The sequence below is a fragment of the Fusarium proliferatum genome (genome assembly GCF_900067095.1).
Source record: "Fusarium proliferatum ET1 genome assembly, contig: FPRO_scaffold014, whole genome shotgun sequence".
NCBI lineage: Eukaryota > Fungi > Ascomycota > Sordariomycetes > Hypocreales > Nectriaceae > Fusarium > Fusarium proliferatum.
In genome coordinates this window covers 452691-470484 of record NW_022194803.1, presented here as the reverse complement: position 1 = coordinate 470484, position 17794 = coordinate 452691, and the positions used below count along the sequence as shown (strand labels likewise).

Here is a 17794-nt window from a genome sequence, read left to right as displayed (position 1 = left end):
TTTCTGCTTGGAAAAGATCGGCCAAAGGGGTCCTGCAAGATGGCCCTTCTGATACGAATCAAGTACGATAGACGGACACGTCAGCTGCAAGTATGATATAATAATGGCTCATAGGGATATCGGCTAGGGTAAATACGACGTCAAAGCGTAGGGTTGCATATTTGGACTAACATGTGCGATTGGAGATGATTTGCTGCTGGATGCAGCTGAACTTTCTCAGCTATGATCAAGCAGGAAGTCAGAGGAGACTTTAGGAAAATTATTGGATCAGGTAGACATATGAGATATGACTGATTCTTTATATTGAGCGTAGTCTGGCTCTGCATAAATAATCCCTTTTCCATTTATGCTCAACCCGCATCACCTGCATAAACTCCCAACTATTCAACTTTTTCATTAATTACCTGTATTGTTGTTTCTATTCAACACTTCATCTCCAACATGTTTGTCTATGAAGGCAGACTCAATTGGGGCAGTTCCGCTCGCGATGAGACAGCTGTCATTATTTTGCCTTCCGGCACGATGCGTCCCGGAGACCCTGTCTTCATCCTGTCACAGTGGACCCGTGATTCCGGAGGAAACATGAAGGCTCCCCTATCCCAGAAAATAACTATCGACAAGGTCACCAAGACTGTCGATGGTAACGACACCTTTACAGTCAAGCCAGGCTACTACAGATGGAACATGACCTCCCGTGACAACTACGGCAAGCTTGACTTTGTCTTGTCCACAGACACCACTACAGCTACAAGCCGTATGGAGTTTAAGCGCGTCTGGAAGCCTGCGAACCCACAATCAAAAGAAGCCGGCAAGATTTGGGTCAGCAAACTCACCTGGCCCGTCTTGGCAGATAATGAATTTTGCCTATTTATTGCCCCTGAAGGGTTTGGCGAAGGAAAGCCTTTCCTCTCAATGTGGCAGTGGTCCTATGATAAATATCTCAACGAAAGAGTACCAATTTTCCGGGTTGGGAAACAGAGCATTGGCGCACTTGACAGTGACTCTGCCATGTTCACTTGTGAACTGGACTCTGACTACCTGGTTACATGTGCCTGGGAAAAGACAACTGATGTCCTTAATGTTTTTATGAAGGGACCAGAAGGAGACCAGGAGGTAGGCGAGTTTAAGGTATTTGCAAATACAAAGCCTCATGACGGGGCTTCAGACGAAGTTGCAGAGCTGAAGAGAAAGATCAAGGAGTTGACTGATAACCTCACTGCTGAGAAAGCAAAGACTGCCAACTTGACGTCACAGCTTGCTCAAGCCCAAATAACCTGCCAAGCTGAGAAGACGCAGAAAGATAACGAGATCACGAGATTGAAAGATAAAGTCTCTCAGCTAGAGAGGGACAAGACTGCTATTCAGACTAAACTTGACGAAGCTCTACGCAGCAAGGGCGACCAAGGCCAGAAAGATACCAAGATCAGTGAGCAGGCTACTCGCATCAGCGACCTTGAGAAGAAGCTTCAAAACCGGCCTCAGCTCTTGTTCCGTTGTCAATTCAGGAGCAGAATAACACACAGTGATGCGCAGTGGATGCTCCAAGTGACTAACGTAGGATTTCCCGGGAACAGTCCTCCCGTTTCCATCAAGTAAGTACCGAACTATTAACACCGGAAAGTACTTATCTAATCGCCTACATAAAGAGAGCATCGCGTTTGGAATATAAGCCCATACTGGGAGATTTATGCTGTTCACAGCTCCAGTAATGCTGTACTGCTTGTGAACTCGCATACCGGCTATAATCTTTGGTCCAAGGGTATGTAAACATACTATCTCGTCTATGAAGCACTAACTGATAGCTTTGCTAGGAAATCAACATAATGCCCAAGCCACGCACCACGACTATTCAGACCCTGCAGCGCATTGGGTTCTAGAGGGTACAAGAAGAGATGACGCTAGAATGAGCGATATAATCAAGTCAGTAATCTTGAACTGTCGATCTTTGCTAAAAGCTCTACTAACTGCACAAACAGGATTCGTAACGTGAAGGACGGTACATATCTTGATGTGAAGAATTCACGTGCTGCAGATGAAAATGCTGTGATTACACATACCGGTAGTAGTGGATTGAACCAGAAGTTTGAGATCTTCCTGGGCGGCGGGATGTATTAGAGGGGCCAAGGTAGTGGAGGGGGGTTAGTTACTATACAAGTCAGAATTAGTTTTAAACCTAAGTCGGACGCGCCATCATTAAGCTCCTCGTTATCGCCGACTTCGAGTTCATAGGCGCACTTGGCTGTCATGGACCCCACATGTATGAAGGCATTGCTATTACCCGCAGTCCGCTTCATCAAGGTGGAGATGCCTTAGGCGGCACTGCATCAGGCCTGCCATGTCTTCAGTCCCAGATGGGTTCATGGATTGCGTCTTGACGCGTATGTCTAAAGTGGAACTGCCTATCAAGTTTGAGACCAGCAACCTCCGACATACATGGCCAGGTGATCAGTGAAGGAGATATGTTCACGTCAGTTTATATTAACGATTTCTAAACTCAAGAATAGGCTAAGAATGGAACGCATGAGAAACAATAATGACGTAGCGGAAGTGCTCTCCAGCGGTTGGTTTATATTTATTTCATCAAGACAAAATAATCGAAGGCCGATTGGCAATCCCTATAGCCTTGGGCAGTAGTATCATAGGATATATCACCACTATCTTTCGGAAGAGATACCAAAAGGGATGTGGGGGCCTAAGGCACCCATATCTCAACATGGTGCTGCAGTCAGCCACTTTCAAAACTCACTATCGACGCCACGGGTGCTGCGACTCGCAGTCACTTATCTTTTCCAATTTTAACTGGCAGTCTTGCCGCTGTTTGGATGATCTTTTGTCTTATTAGTCCGAAAATAATCAAGACGTGTAACAGGGAGTGACCTTGCTGTAAATAGCGCTGAGCAATAGCTGCACTGCTAAAATTAAGGAGTTTCGCCTGACAATAATGCTAGGTTCAAATTGGCAGAGCAGGACCGAGTCACAGGTGATATGACTTAGCCGGCAGCGGGTAAATCTGACCCGCCTTGGCTGATCATTCAACAACTATATAGCCAGCGATCATCCCCTCGTTCTCGTAGATCCGTGCCACTTTCATCATTGACCTAAGCTCCTCTAACTAATGTTAACCAAATTGTTTTATGCTATGAAAATGCTTATTGAGCTTCAGCAGTCTACATTCTGCGAAACCTAGGGCAATCAAGGCCTCGAAGACATGTCATGCCCGACCTGCGGGCATAAACCAAAATGAAAGGGCACAGTGAAGTCCTAGAATCCCCAGTAAGCTTCTGAATATGCAGTCACCAATTTGCCCTAACTTATCTCTCTTATCTAATAGAAAACGCTTAATGGACTGACACTGTCCTTGATAGACTCTTCCTTGTCACTTGAATTTATGTGACATTGAGCTATACGGGTTTTATGGAGAACGAGACCTTTCCAGCGACGTCACTCAGAAGGAAGAAGTCTGGGATGCGACAATGCCAACTAGTCAGTTTTAAGATGTTCCGAATTGATTCTATTCCATGCATCTGACTCTTAGTATTCTTTCCCGGTGTCTTGTTCATCGCTGCCGATTTTAGCTGTTACCTTGTTCGCACTGAATCATTTTCATTAGTCTCTTGATTGGTTATTAAAGCTTATGACCTCTCAATGCGATATATCAAGCCAAGACACTAGAAAATCCCAATTAACTTCAGCTTTTACACGGCGATATGCACATTGCCTCAGCAAAGATAATTCAGTCCAATATCTTCTACAATATTACCCCTCTGTAATGGTCGATCTTTTTCTTCGGCAATTATGCCATTGTCCGTCGATATTGCTCCACCTATTCCTTTTGGTCCATTATGAGAATTCTTTACATGTAAGATCTAGGCGTCTCGCCTATTGATTACATTCTGAGCGCCCTGTCAGGTGCACTCTAGGCACAGAAATAGAAATTTTGGGGTTAAAAATAATCATTAATGAGGAGTATTAATTACTTAAATGGATATTCTATATTTATGAGTAAGTTTCTATAAAACAGAAGATGCTAATACTAGATTTGCCTTGTGGGTATATACACCCTAGGTTTAGGGCGATTTTTCGGTATAGGAGAGCTCACTTTATCACTTGAAGCATCTAGAAAAGCGATTTTGCAGAAAGAAGCCTGATTAAATCACATTCAATAGTGACTTCTATGCTTCCTACATTTACAGGGTACAATTAAGGTTATTAAGTATCCGCCTCGCCTGGGGTCCTTGCACGACTATATCCCTGCCTATCGCGTTCAACTTCAACCAACGCTCAAAAGCACTACAAGCCCAAGCAGGATAACAAAATCCTGCCTCGGGCTGGTCATCTCATGTGTACAGGAGACGGATGATACATGCTGCTCAGCTAGGCAGAACAGTTCGTACATCGGCCACACCGCTAAAGGTGCAGATGCAAGGAAGGTGCTTTATCTGTATACGAATACGCCAAAAGGAACGGCAGCTTACTGCCAAGGCCATGGAATTTATAAGGGATTTATTCCCCATATTACGCCAAGACTTCGCATGTCAGCATGCGGATCAACAGGGGCTGGTTTATGGGTCCCATGCGCTGGCAGACTCATTCACGGCTCCCAAATCCCTCAAGATACGAAAGACCGAGAACACTAGATTGCGCGCAAAGTTATCATACCATTGCAAAGAATCTCACATTCACGGCACAATGGTGTTTCGATTATACTTCACATTGCCTGCCAAGCACCGTCCAGATGCTACAATGTCTGCACGAGAGCGGGCACTAGTTCCATATTACATCTAGATAGCGGTAGAATCCTCCCGTCCCAATCCGTAAGGCTAAGTCTACTAAGGGTCTTTCCGTCAACCTATTTAATTCAAATTTAACGATTGGTGAGTAAGAAGAAGGACCATGTTTTCACCAATCGGACCCCCTATATTGCCCCAGGGTGACGCAAAGCAGGGGATGACGGAAAGACCCTTCGCTGACTTATCCATCGGCCCAGTTTGACGCCGCAAGTAAGTGGATCTGCCGTGCTCTGAAGGATTCAAAAGATTCGGTATTTAGCCAACAGACTTAGCCGTCCCAGCACTAAAACAGGACATATCTAAATCTCGTAGAAGCAAAAGTTCGGCTTGAATAAGTTGGTCTAGAAGTCTAGCGATCTCCGTACCTTTCCAAGTTTGGCAGAATAAGCAGGCTCTTAGACAGGGGTATGTACAGCGTGTTTGAAGGATTTTTGCAAGCGAACAAGGAAGCTCTTCCTTCGAAGCGGGGATACGTTCGCTATGACCAGTAAGACTCTAACATCACAGATTCTTGTAAAAGTTCCGCCTGATGCGTCAATGAATTATCTATAGTTACTAGAACCGCGTAAATACCCTTGATACGAAGTATGCGGGCCATCTTGGCAGGCCTGAGCTTGGCTCATGTCGGTCAAGAATATACACAAGAAAGGAAGGTGTAGGTCAGATACCTTCGAGAGCAGAGACCTGGAAAAACTATAAAGACCACAACTTTTCTCGCTTCGTTTTGTGTTCGACAGTGCAAGTGACAACGAACTCCTCAACTACTGGTCTTCTCCTTCAAACTTCTCTACAAATTAACCAATACCCAAGATGAAGGTTGTGACCTCAATCGTTCTTCACTGCGCTGCAGTGACTGTCGCTGCTGCGGTAAATCTTACGCCCCAATCTAGTCACAAAGGCAATCAACAGTGTACTGACTCTCTCTTAGGCTCTTCCTGACGAGAGCCAGGTAGTCACCGACCCTCTGGAGGGTTATGAGATTGTCCCAATGCAATGGAAAGGCTCTATTAAGGAGGGAGAGGCTCCTATCTCCCTAAATGGCACTATTGAGGTAAGAAATCTGTGAACACTTTTAGCTGTCTATAACTATACTAACACTAAGTGTCAGTCGGTCATATCTCAGATCAAGGAGCTTAACCCGGAGTTCGAGTTGCTAGAGGACGATACGGCCACCTTACCCACGATTGAAGAGCGCAACCCAGTAAGAGATATTTTCAATTTTATTCTTTTTAGCTATACATTCTAACCGGTAATCTAGTCCAACATCATTTGCAATGTCGGCGGGCACGGCTATGTCGATGTGCAAGCAGCTCGACGCGAACAACGGTACCTTCGCTCCTTGGGTACCAGTGTCTGCGGTGTAGGTGGTGGTCCCGGCAAGTGCGCTCGCGTCTCTTGTTCCTATGGCGATGCTATCTGGCTCTGCAACGACAACAGCTTCTACATTGAACCCCGATGCAGCTACTTAGCTGACTATGTTGATCGCATTATTGCGGCGTGCCAGTCGAAAACCAGCAGCCCGCCTTGTACAAGCAAGCCTTGCCCTCCTAGCTGGACTGCGTATTTCGTTCGGGGCCAGCAATTCGACACTGATAGGTACAACGTTATCGTTGGCAGAGACAACTGCTAGTTTCTTGATCGGCCGCATCATAGTTATGTGAATGACTATGAAGAGCGCTATATCGGAGTCTCCTGTGAAGGCGGGAGGCCTGGACTTAGGTCTCGCCAATACGAGACATTGAGTCGCTAGACTAGATTACATTCTTCCTATGCCCTGTCAGGCCCTGGTTTCAATTAAACACCCTAAACTTCTGAGCTCTTCCTGAAATAACTATTTCATGTGAGAACTTAGAGACATACATCTCGCATTGGCCTTCCCAGTAATGGGAGCTTGTCACCCTTGTGTTACAAAGCTGTCAATCATGTAACAACCGGCCTTAATTGGCAAGGTAACTTGAAGGGCTTGTTTTCAGGCAATGACAAAGTAATAATAGGACGAGACGAGCTGTCAAGAAGCTTTGAGGCCTTCTCATTCGGTCCTGATAGTCGTACCGGCTTCCGCCAATAAACTGTCGTGCGTCAGTTGGTTGGTAACAAGGAAGTGGTAGCTCAGAGCTGAACGCAACAAATGGCTATTAACAAGTCTACTTCTGGATACGAGGATGTACGGTTTGCTTTAGCAACGACCCCAAGATTGATATCTGGGCCTTTGGCTAGTCCTCTTCCTCGTATTTGAACTTTGAGTTCCGTGATGCCGTTAAGATGTATGTAGGAAACGACTTTCATAGGCTGAAATCGCTCCTCATTCCCCACTAGTTAAATTCCATTAGTCTTATTATCAAGCTCTCCTGCATGCAGAATATATAGTCACGGCCTGGATTCAGTCCACGGATTCGAAAAACGCATCCTTAACCAATATCATCCAGGCAGAATAATAAGTAGATTCGATACAAGATAAGCTGTAGAGACCGGTAAATATCCATTATTAGCCTCTGATATACTCGATAAAGAGTTTGCCAGGCATACCTTTGACGTTGGAGTCAAATACGCAAGAGATATTCCAGGCGCCGCGTTATCGTAACCTGAGCATCTGGGAAATTCACCGCCGGCAATTTCTGTTCATGGTTACGTTAATATCGGTACTTGACGAGGTGTTTGCCTAACTGTTTTTGTCATTGGTGGGTAATAGCGATCTTGGACTCTAAATACTGGAAATGGTCCTATCTTTTCGTACAAGTGAATTATCCTCCAATCACACTACAACGGCAAGCTTTAGGGGACAAGGGTATGGTTTTAATATAACCTTATTTTATACCAGTTTATTTAATATAATTTTCATGCTGTATATATGGCTTCTATGCTTTGAACTCTGTTCTATATTGGTTAATCATAATTTACTTTTACGAGCTTTATCAACTTAAAATTAAGTATATAAAAGACATCTACATTCCAGAAACACCTCTTTGTATCTTCAGCAGTAAACCAGACTACATCAAGTTCACACACTCAACACGTATTTACCCCCTAATCTTAGATATGAATCCCAAATACCTCCTCTTTCTTCCCCTCGGGCTTGTTTGCGCCAACCCACTTGAGGTCCGCGGCAAGAATAATGGTTGCCCTTCCGCAAATGGCGGGTGCAGCGGCGTGAGTGAAATGTTAACTTAACAGCTCTTCTTCTAACATTCGCATAGACATGCATTCACACCGGAAACGGTGACTTTTGTCGCACTCAGTCAAAGGACGCGACATATGATTTCCCCTGTGGTAGGATATTTAACGGCAATGGTCTGTCTCCTACTGACGTGAGTACATAATTACTAGCATAACTATTAAAAAGGCACAATATACTAATTGGTAATAGTGCGGGGGAAAGTCTGGTGCATCCTGTACTGCATATGGAGATGCAGAGACCTTCTGTCCTTACTGGGCTTAGAGGTGCGGCGATAGAATGTTTGGTGTAAAGGCATTAATACTATTGTGAGAGAATAACCAGTACTATCAATTATATCTTAAAGTTGCCTCAATCCCAATAAAGTACCACTTTTTCCATCAACTCGCTTGCAGATATCTTCTAAAGTACAATTAACACAGATCCAAGCTCCAGGTCACCTGGATTACGGCCATACCTTGAGTCCTAGGTGTAATTCATTAGACAGCACAAGATACGTTCAGCTTCAGCGAAATCAGTTTACAACTGCACACCAAACAATAACACAGTTATAGCTTTACATAATATAAATTATAAAGTCACACATAATATGTTTTTATGGAAAGTAAAGCTTATTTGGAGGAGATTTCGATTCTGAGGATAATAAATGGGAATGTACCAGGTCAAGGAATATTGAATACCAGGGGAGTCAAAATCAACCAACCTGTTGGTAGAATCCAACTAAGGCTCGATTTAGTTTATCGAAGTGACTGCTGGTACATACGGCAATACGTAATGGAAAATACGGGATCTTGTCCGTTCTCCTATAGTCAAACCGGCAGATCAGTAGTTGGGTCCGTGACAAGAATCCTTCCCGTTAGATGTTGATATATATTTCTTCTTATTGATTTAAAGTATTAATCGTTCTTAAGGAAAGCTACTGTTACCTTTTGGCAGATTGTAATACATGACCTAACAAACCGCCTAAATTCGCCGGTTAAGGAGTGGCTCCAAGTGGCTGTCTGTATTGGGAGATATGTGTGAATATTGATCTCAGCTAATTAAGGATAAACAGAGGAACAACTCGGCACGCTGTATGATGAGGAGGTTGACCGTATTACAAGAAAGACTAACCTGGTACATTTTCCTGGCATAGGAAAATAGCACTAGATCTTTTAGGCCAGATTATTTCGAGGCCATGATCGACCTGGGTTACCGTCAAATCATAAAACAGCTGCTTTCAGTTAATGGCGGCTTTTACAGCATTCTTTCCGGATTTAACGATTTGCTTGGTGAGTCTTATTGTCCCAAGTACATCCTCTTCGAGCTATACTAACCAAGCTCAATATCATGGATAGTCCTAGGACGATTGTATAGACCTAGAAATCTATGATAAGAAAACTGTCCATTTTAGAAACTGGCCGCTAAGCTGGCTGCCAATGCTCAGTCGATCCGGTTCAGGGCGTGGGGATATGTTCAAGTTCAGTCCTGCAATCACTCTGGACATAGCTGTCTAAATTCGACATTCTATGGCTCGTTACAGGTTTATTAGATCCTTCAAAGGGGCTAAACTCTCCGGGACCTTCTTAGTCTAATGGCAAAGGTTGCTTGTGAGAAAAGATGGTGGGCTCCATCTCCTTCATAGTTGATCGACAACTCAGCATTGGCGTGCGAGGGATACGCTCGACATCGGGCTTCAGTCATATCATGAGTCTCTGTTCTTACAACCCTGTCACTTCTGATACTGCGACGACAGTCTCAGTGTAAAATCAGCTCGGAGCGAGCCTGACATAAGTTCTCACAGGGAGAAGGCTTGTACATACGACCATACCTATCAGAGAACTCGGGATCCCGTCCGCTCTCCCATAGATAAGCTGATAAGGGGCGGATTAGTAGTTGGGTCGGTGACGACCAGCGAATCCCCGCTGTTGTATGTTTTTTGATGATGTCTGCTGTTGACCTTTTTGCTCTATCTACTACCTAGGCTGCGATTCAGTTAGCCCAGCAACTAGTGCATATGGGAAGGATAAGACAGGCATTTAAATTAACAACCCAATCCTTAACTATATTATGTTAGATTGGCATTTACTATTCTTGAGAATGTCGTTAGTTCGTGATCTATATCTTATCTGATCTGGTGGATCCATAGTACGCGAAATTATACACTAACCCCGATATCTCCACTTCCGTCATCGGCCAACCCACTAACGTTTTTTCTCTCATTCTCACCCGCCACTTTGATCTTGGCATCAAAGACATCCACATGCTCCTTCGGTCATGTCTCCAAAACCATCATCCAGGCTTCAGAGCCCTCGAAACTCAGAATCAGACGAAGCACCTCTCCTCTCCCGCAGCCCCTCACCTCACTCCCCTCCGCTCCCAAAACCGCCTGTATCATGGTCGTCCCTTCCAAACAAAGGCCAACTCGCCGTGATTCTCCTCGCGCGTCTCGCAGAACCCCTCAGCGAGCGATCCCTAGCTTCATACCTCTTCTTTCAGCTCCAATGGTTCAATCCCGATATTGATCCTTCGGAAATTCCGAAGCAGATGGGCTATATCACTGCAACGTTTGCCGCTGCACAGTGTCTTACGTCTATGTGGTGGGGGAGGGCGGCTGATCATCCGAGACTGGGGAGGAAACGGGTCTTGCTGATTGGGCTTGGGGGGTCGTCTTTGTCGGCTTTGGGGATGGGGTTTTCGAGATCACTTGGGATGGCGTTCTTTTTTCGGTTTTGTGCGGGGGCGTTGAATGGAAATATTGGGGTTTTGAGGACAATGGTCTCTGAAATCGTTCCTGAGAAGCGGTAAGTTGAGAGAGATCTTGGGACTAATAGCTCACTGACTTTGTGCCTCAAGACACAAAACCAGGGCTTTCCTCCTACTACCGATGTGCTTCAACGTTGGAGTCATTATTGGACCTCTTCTGACCGGTTTCATGGCTGATCCCGTTCACACTCTCCCTGGAATCTTTGGTCCAGGCTCTCTCCTTGGCGGAAAGAATGGCGTGCAATGGCTCGAGAAATTCCCTTACGCCCTGCCAAACCTCTTTTGCTTCTCAATCCTCATGTCAGCCTTTTTTCTAGTCATTCTTGGCCTTGATGAAACACACTCGCATCTTCGACATCGCCCTGATCCGGGACGCAAGCTTGGAAAACTTTTACTGCGAATCATTCTCCGCCGAAAGAAGAATGAGCATCTTTATATGTCTATCAACACTGAGGATCCGTCTGAGGAGCTGATGGATCATGACGCGGACCAAGAATTCGGGGAAGGTTCAAGACCAGCTAAAGCATACAGCAAGACACGTCCTCCATTCCGAGACGTTCTGACAAAGAATGTCTGTCTAAATATGCTACAGCGCTTTCTGCAATCGCTTCACGTCTCGGCATTCAACTCCATTCTTTTCAGTCTTCTGCCCACGCCTAAAGCAGATTCTACTGATTTCCATCTACCCTTCCGCTTCACTGGCGGTCTGGGTCTGTCAAGTGAGAGAATGGGCTTGGCCAACACAATCATCGGGACGATCGGCATCCCTCTTCAACTCTTCATATACCCCAGACTCATCGGTAAACTTGGGGTAAAGGCTTCATACAGTGCTTTTCTTCCACTGAGCATTGCCGCCTATTTCCTTCTACCGTATCTTGTGCTGTTGCCAGACAATACCGCTCTGGTGTGGACTTGTCTTTCTGCCGTTCTGAGTCTTCAGGTACTGTCTCGAACATTTGTAAACCCTGCTACCATGATGCTTGTCAATGATTCTGCACCAAGTCCGAATTTGCTGGGTACGGTCCATGGTTTGGCCTCGAGTATTTCGAGTGCTGCTCGGATTATGGGACCTACGGTTGGTGGAACGTTGCTTGGATGGGGTCTTGCTCATAATCTTGTTGGCCTGCCTTTATGGGTCTTGACGATTTTGGCTTCGGCAAATTGGGCTATTTTGTGGTGGATTGAGGATGTAAACATGTCTGAATGAGTCCTAAATCCATATGAATTCATGAGAAGGTTAAGTTGAGTTCTTGGTATGATGGATAGGTCTTGTTTAGTATTCAGCGGTTGGTTTTTGAGCTATCGCGATGTCTTCGTGATGCTAAAGCACATGTTCCTTTTGGGTTTCCAGCGAATTGGACCCTGCTTTCATTCTGGCCCCTTCTTTCGCCTCTCAGCCTCTCGTGAATGAAGAAGATATCTCCCTCGCACGCTCTCGTTCTCAAGCATCCGAATCCTCATCACTATCCTCCTCCACAACAAGGTCAATAACCAAAGCCGCCTTATCACTCAACCTATCCAACTGAAACCCTGCCGCAAGCGCATCCGTCGCATCGTGTATACAGCCCGCAACATCGAGTCCAATATCATACTCTTTGAGCGCAAGACAAATCACCCTAAAATGCTCATGATGCAAATCCTCATCGTCGCCGGCGTCAAAGATGAGCACAGCGTTGCGGTGGATAAGACAGAAATCTTCTTTCACGCCGGGATATTTCTTGATGGCTACTAGTTTTGCGGGCGTGCAGGATGAGCTGGCGACGAGTCGTGTGAAGGTGCGCGCGTTAAGAAGGGCATCGACGGATGAGGGTGATTTCGGGTTGAAGATAATTACATTAGGGGGGAGCCCTGGTGTTTCTGAAGGAGGGTTTTGTGCTGTCATTGTAGATGTAATTCAATGCGTTGGAGTTGGAGAGGCTTTGGTGATCAGCATTTTGGCGTGCAAAAAAAGTGAGAGCAAATTGGGTTAAGGCGTGATGAGTCATCCTGTTCAGGGTAGGTTTATTGCACTGCAGTGGATTCCTTGTTTAGCAATTAATAGCATAGACGATCAATATTTAGCAAAACAAATACCAATTAATTCATCAAGCTCAGAAGATATCTGCGTTTTTGTAACAATCAAGTTTACTTATGAGGGACACGTAGAAAAGTGGATAGTTACCACTGTCATCAATTTGTTGTCTGCCTCAGCTCAGGGTAAAAACGACGTGAGCATTTTTTGAAGCCGGCGACCGCTACGGCAGAACCACTTCAACTCGCTGAGTAAATATAACTAGAGTTACAATTTCTATATAGTCTTGGATTGATTTGGTTATGATTGGCTCAGACAATAATTAAGTCGATATAAACATTCGAGTCGAGTCATACTCATAATCGGTTAATACTTAACCTCTTCCGACGCGTCTTATCGGACCAATTATAGTCCACTCTGAGAGGCAGCCAAAAGCTTATCTGCGCGCGATGAGATTGAGGCGCAGGCCAGACTCCATGAGGCGTAGGGACCAAAAGAACGGCCAGAACGGTCCCGAACATGCAAAGAAAAGGCCTAAACCGTTACTGCATGAGGCTATTGACGTTTAATTTGGCCCTTGGCCAGAATCTGATTGCCGCAATGCTCCATTTCGCGGCGCATTGCGAGCACTTGGCTTCAGATGGGGTAAACGCCAAAAATAGCCAATTCTCATGCGCCTCTACAGCTGCTGACCGACCTCCACGAATTGTATAATTCCAGTTCTTGCGAGCTTTATTAGATATAAATGACTCGAAATCTCGATATTGGATTGAATGCCTTGAATCCTAATAATTGGAATGCTCCATAGTAAATACAGTTCGCGCAGCCACCGAAAACCAACAGCCCTATGAGCTTTAGGGGCCTGTTGGTTTACCCCAGACATTCCTCACGACGGTCTGACTGCGCCTCCACATGACTCACTTCCCCTGTCAAGGCATACTCGGTGCCTTCCAAATAGAGTGTAGCAAACAAACTCACCTATAACTCTCAGCCCTACATACCGAGTGACTCACGCGGTAGCATTTCCATCTTTATATAAGCCGTCAATCTACCCCAAATCATTTCCAGATCTTCATCAGTAATCATCATGGAAAAGGTACGCAAGACGTTCTTCGACCCTTTGGCTACGTCAAAGGGTCGGATAGCGGAATTACTACAAACTTTGCCTGTTGGGTCTGCACATCCATTCAGCCCTGAGGGCATATTACTTTGTCGAACCAAGAATGGTATCGAAGAGATTGATATCTCGAGTTACAGTCAAGACTACTTTTTCAATTCCGTTGACTTGGGAGAGATGGGGGAGATTCTGTTAAGACGGATGAAGGGTTTCAGAGAACATCTGGGTAAGAGTGCAGAATATTTACAGAAGCTGGCTGGTGTTGACAATTATTAGCCGTGTTTGATGACTTTCAGATCATGCAGGCTCCAGCAGCTACCTTCAAGATCCCCGTGGTTTCAGGCCAGATTACCATCCTCGCGGTTTCAGAACGAACTCCTACGTATTACGACTTCTGCTTTGCAGATCAAGAATGCAACACCTGTTGTTGGTTGGAACGAACGACCTTTTCTGGAATCAAGCACAGCGGCGATCTTCTTAATCAGCAGGATCTTCTGGACTATGTGAGGATAGACAATGATACCCTGACGGAAAAGCCTATCTGCGTCTTTATCTCCGGATACACGAAGACACGGATCACGAGGTTCTTAGGAACGCACCCAGCCCTGATGGTTGCGGATCACGTTGACAAGGTTAGTAACTAGAACTCGATGTGAGCTAACGAGGCTAATCACGGCTAGATTCTCTACATCATCCCCGTTCCTTTGGACAAGGCGACTATTGGGGATGCCACTATCTGCTGTCCTCTGGTCATCAAGCGTGATGAGGATTCTATCATCTGCTCTATCCTTCCCAAGGCGACAACTGATAGGAACATGATGTGTGACAGTAGGAAGCTCATCAGCCCTTGCTTTCCTGAAGCTATCAACAGCGCTGACTTCACCTTAACTGAAACGCTGCCTGCTATAGCTGCGGAGGACAAGAAGGTTGAGAAAAATGATGAGGTGGAAAGTGAGGTACAGGTTTCTGACAAGAGACATGCCATCTTGACCACCAACCCTTCAAATCTTCCCTCTTTCCTGGCTTCTTCTGACGCCCAAGTTATTCGCTTCAGCACCGGTATCGAATTTATGTCTTCAGATTCCAACAGCACGTCACAGGACAATGCAGCTGTTGTTCTTCCCTGCATCTTTGGGTCTCAGCTTCAAGGTCCAATGCTTCTCTCCACCGGCAGCGCTCCTTCCAATGTTCCTTTCAAGGATGAGAAGGCTCTTTGCGCTTATTACGAACAACTGGAGAGTATTGCCGTGGTAGTCGATGAGCGCATGACCGACAACGCGCGAAACTTGGCTTCCGGTCTTCGGATGAATACCTTGTACATCGTGCAGATCAAGACCAAGGAGAAGCATGAGACCGAAGAACAAGTCTCGGCTGTGTTGAGCTCGGCAAATATCAATGCTATCACGGCACTTGCAGGACCTCAGTCTTTGATTGTGGGCAATATCGGTGACAAGTTTTACTTCTATCGGGGTTTGGCGAATCACAAGATCTTGGATACGACCAAGTTGAACTTTGGAGCGGATATCACCGATGCCATCACCTCGAACAGCGTGGAATCGCTATTGGCTCCAGATATTCCCCGACTTGTGAATCTCAGTGATGACAACACTATTTATCTCCCCTACTCAGCCCAGGTCGTTCGTCCTCAAGACTTGGCCGGTATATTTGAGGGTCTCAGCATCGCCGAGATCAACACCATGCACGACGACATCACCGCCGCAGTCCCCCAACTCCAGACCCTCCTGAGCCAAAAGGACCTCCAGCAACTCTCCAAGACTTTGGTTGACACGCTCTCTGCCAAGATCGACAAGAAGATGGCCCCTCTTCGAAGCGAGTACATAGCCTTCATCACCGCCAATCTCCGCACTGATGATCAAGCCATTCTCAACAAGAAGAACAAGATGCTCGGAGATATAAGAAAGGCTAACAAGGAAGTTCAGAATGTTCTTGAGCCTGTGATTACTAGTCTCGCGAATATGATCTCTGTTCAGACGACGTCGAAGAGAACGCATGATATGAAGAGACTTATGAGACAGGCACAGATCCAGAATAATGTTGAGGCGACCAAGTCGATGACTTTTGAGAGCTTGACGGGTTTGTTAGAGAAGCATGCTGAGGAGATGGGGGTGATGCTGTTGAATATCGAGACAGTGCCTTATAAGGAGATGCTGGCGAAGTTGAAGGGCACTACCATTGACGCCAAGTAAGTTTACGATATCCGCCCACTTGAGACCTTTGTTGCTGACATTACTAGGCCCTGCTGTGCACTTGACGATCGAATTCTGCATCTTGACGGCTTCGACGCCGGTATCATCATGGAGCAATCTCAAAGCCAACACGCCGGCCCTCTCGTCAGCCAAGCCGGTCCCAACCATCCCATCCTCGCGCTTCCCTACCTCAGCCAACAGCGTGGCATCGGCTCCATGCTAGCATGGGTCTGCTGGGATGAGTTCGTCAATCTCAAGAGTCCATACAGTATCCGCTGGATGGAGAAGTGCAACGAATCACACATTGCCGCGCTGAGAATCATGATGAGAGATACACTTAGTCAGGCTGTTGCCTCACGGGAGTATAACTTTGAAGCGGGAAGTCCTGAGATCGGCCATTTGATGAGTTCGTTGCTTATGGCGGCTATGTCGAAGCTCGCTGCGATGAGAACGAGTGCTCCTGTGGTGTTGGATACGGCGGAGGACACGGTTACGAGGTTGATGAGAGGTCTCTTTGGGAATCTGATGACGATTGCCGGATCGGGTGTGCGGCCTCTGAGTATGGTCTGGCAGCTCTTTGGGCTAAATCCCCAGTATGATGTTCCCACCACGGACGCCGATTGGGTTTGGTACGAGAACGTCGTCGAGCTGTATCCCTACACTGGCTGGCCTTTAAACACGTTCAACGACAATCTTCTCAAGCTTCTTGACAAGATCATCGTGCGGGTCATCACCAAGAACGAGAACGTCGCCGAGATCAAGCAGAGCAAGGCCTATGACATGGTGCAGTACTGCAAGCTGCGAAACATCCAGCTCGAGCACTGCCGTACCATCATCACCGTCTTTGAACGAATGCTCACCACGGATGGTATGGATATTGCCGCCATCGCGGGGCGACTCCAGGAGAATGTTCCAAGTGAGCTTGAGAAGCAGACCAAGGGCTACACGAGAATGGTACGATATATCGGCCATCTTGCCAGGGGTGGTGCAAGGCGTCCTACAGATGATCTCGTCTACGGCAATGTGTACACCAAGCGCTCAGCTGCTTTCAAGGATCTCAAGATCGCAGTCGCACTAGCATGCCAAGACAAGGACTGGGATGCCGCAAAGGAAAACTGCCAGGCCGTTCTCAATTTGCATACAGAGATTGCTGCCAAGTGGCAGATTCAGCCAGACCAACTAAAGGTGCAGAACATCCACTACTACCGCGAACTCCTCGACGCAGATGTCTCCGAAGATGCCGAGCAAGAAGTCAAGAACCGCACGAGAAAGGTCGTCGGGCGGATCATGGACGATGCGGAGAAGAGGCGAATCCCATGGCAAGTCGGCAACGACGCAGCCAAGAATAACATCGAACCTCTTGACGAGCAGTTCCTAGAGAAGGTCCTCACCGGAACACGACCTGAAGCTGAGACCAAGGCTGTAGTCCAAGTTGTCAAGGAGGAAATCGTTGAAGAAGAGAGCTTTTCAACATACAAGAGTTCTTTGGCGCCTGCGTTTGTCTCGACGATGGAGAAGGCCCTCTCAGCAGAGGATGTCTGCGCGATAACCAAGATTCCTGAGTCTGCGATGAGAGTGTTCATCAAGGCGCTTAACCCTGAGTTTGAATGGGATGATTTGGCGCAGCAGTTCAAGATTGTGATATTGAGTTTGTTGCGGGAGCGGTCGGGGCGGGTTGAGAGCAGACCTGCTGCCAGAATGTTGAGACTACGATGACTTTCACGGGCAATGGATACGTAATGATATGATTGA

The 17794-nt window shown here is 46.3% G+C and overlaps 6 protein-coding genes and 1 non-coding gene across 7 annotated transcripts; 6 read left to right on the top strand and 1 right to left on the bottom strand.

Annotated features, from left to right (window-relative positions):
• Nucleotides 1-441: 441 nt before the first annotated feature.
• On the top strand, nucleotides 442-1985 carry FPRO_04017 (uncharacterized protein; the record flags this gene model as incomplete). Its single annotated transcript, XM_031223868.1, has 4 exons — nucleotides 442-1592; nucleotides 1647-1759; nucleotides 1812-1924; nucleotides 1977-1985. The coding sequence occupies 4 exons, from the start codon at nucleotides 442-444 to the stop codon at nucleotides 1983-1985; spliced, it is 1386 nt and encodes a 461-aa protein (XP_031089185.1).
• Nucleotides 1986-5600: 3615 nt separating this feature from the next.
• On the top strand, nucleotides 5601-6420 carry FPRO_04018 (uncharacterized protein; the record flags this gene model as incomplete). Its single annotated transcript, XM_031223867.1, has 4 exons — nucleotides 5601-5657; nucleotides 5719-5841; nucleotides 5899-5991; nucleotides 6049-6420. The coding sequence occupies 4 exons, from the start codon at nucleotides 5601-5603 to the stop codon at nucleotides 6418-6420; spliced, it is 645 nt and encodes a 214-aa protein (XP_031089184.1).
• A 1406-nt stretch (nucleotides 6421-7826) lies between these two features.
• On the top strand, nucleotides 7827-8226 carry FPRO_04019 (uncharacterized protein; the record flags this gene model as incomplete). Its single annotated transcript, XM_031223866.1, has 3 exons — nucleotides 7827-7937; nucleotides 7985-8095; nucleotides 8155-8226. The coding sequence occupies 3 exons, from the start codon at nucleotides 7827-7829 to the stop codon at nucleotides 8224-8226; spliced, it is 294 nt and encodes a 97-aa protein (XP_031089183.1).
• A 1536-nt stretch (nucleotides 8227-9762) lies between these two features.
• rrna5 lies at nucleotides 9763-9878 on the top strand. The gene has a single exon (XR_004093513.1). It is a non-coding gene; the product is annotated as a ribosomal RNA (ribosomal RNA).
• Nucleotides 9879-10218: 340 nt separating this feature from the next.
• On the top strand, nucleotides 10219-11914 carry FPRO_04020 (uncharacterized protein; the record flags this gene model as incomplete). Its single annotated transcript, XM_031223865.1, has 2 exons — nucleotides 10219-10745; nucleotides 10810-11914. The coding sequence occupies 2 exons, from the start codon at nucleotides 10219-10221 to the stop codon at nucleotides 11912-11914; spliced, it is 1632 nt and encodes a 543-aa protein (XP_031089182.1).
• A 234-nt stretch (nucleotides 11915-12148) lies between these two features.
• FPRO_04021 (uncharacterized protein) lies at nucleotides 12149-12589 on the bottom strand (the record flags this gene model as incomplete). Its single annotated transcript, XM_031223864.1, has 1 exon — nucleotides 12149-12589. One exon carries the CDS (start codon nucleotides 12587-12589, stop codon nucleotides 12149-12151), a length of 441 nt encoding a protein of 146 aa, XP_031089181.1.
• A 1216-nt stretch (nucleotides 12590-13805) lies between these two features.
• FPRO_04022 (uncharacterized protein) lies at nucleotides 13806-17758 on the top strand (the record flags this gene model as incomplete). The annotated part of the gene is made up of 4 exons (XM_031223863.1): nucleotides 13806-14061; nucleotides 14112-14467; nucleotides 14516-16038; nucleotides 16090-17758. The coding sequence occupies 4 exons, from the start codon at nucleotides 13806-13808 to the stop codon at nucleotides 17756-17758; spliced, it is 3804 nt and encodes a 1267-aa protein (XP_031089180.1).
• Between the last annotated feature and the right edge of the window lie 36 nt (nucleotides 17759-17794).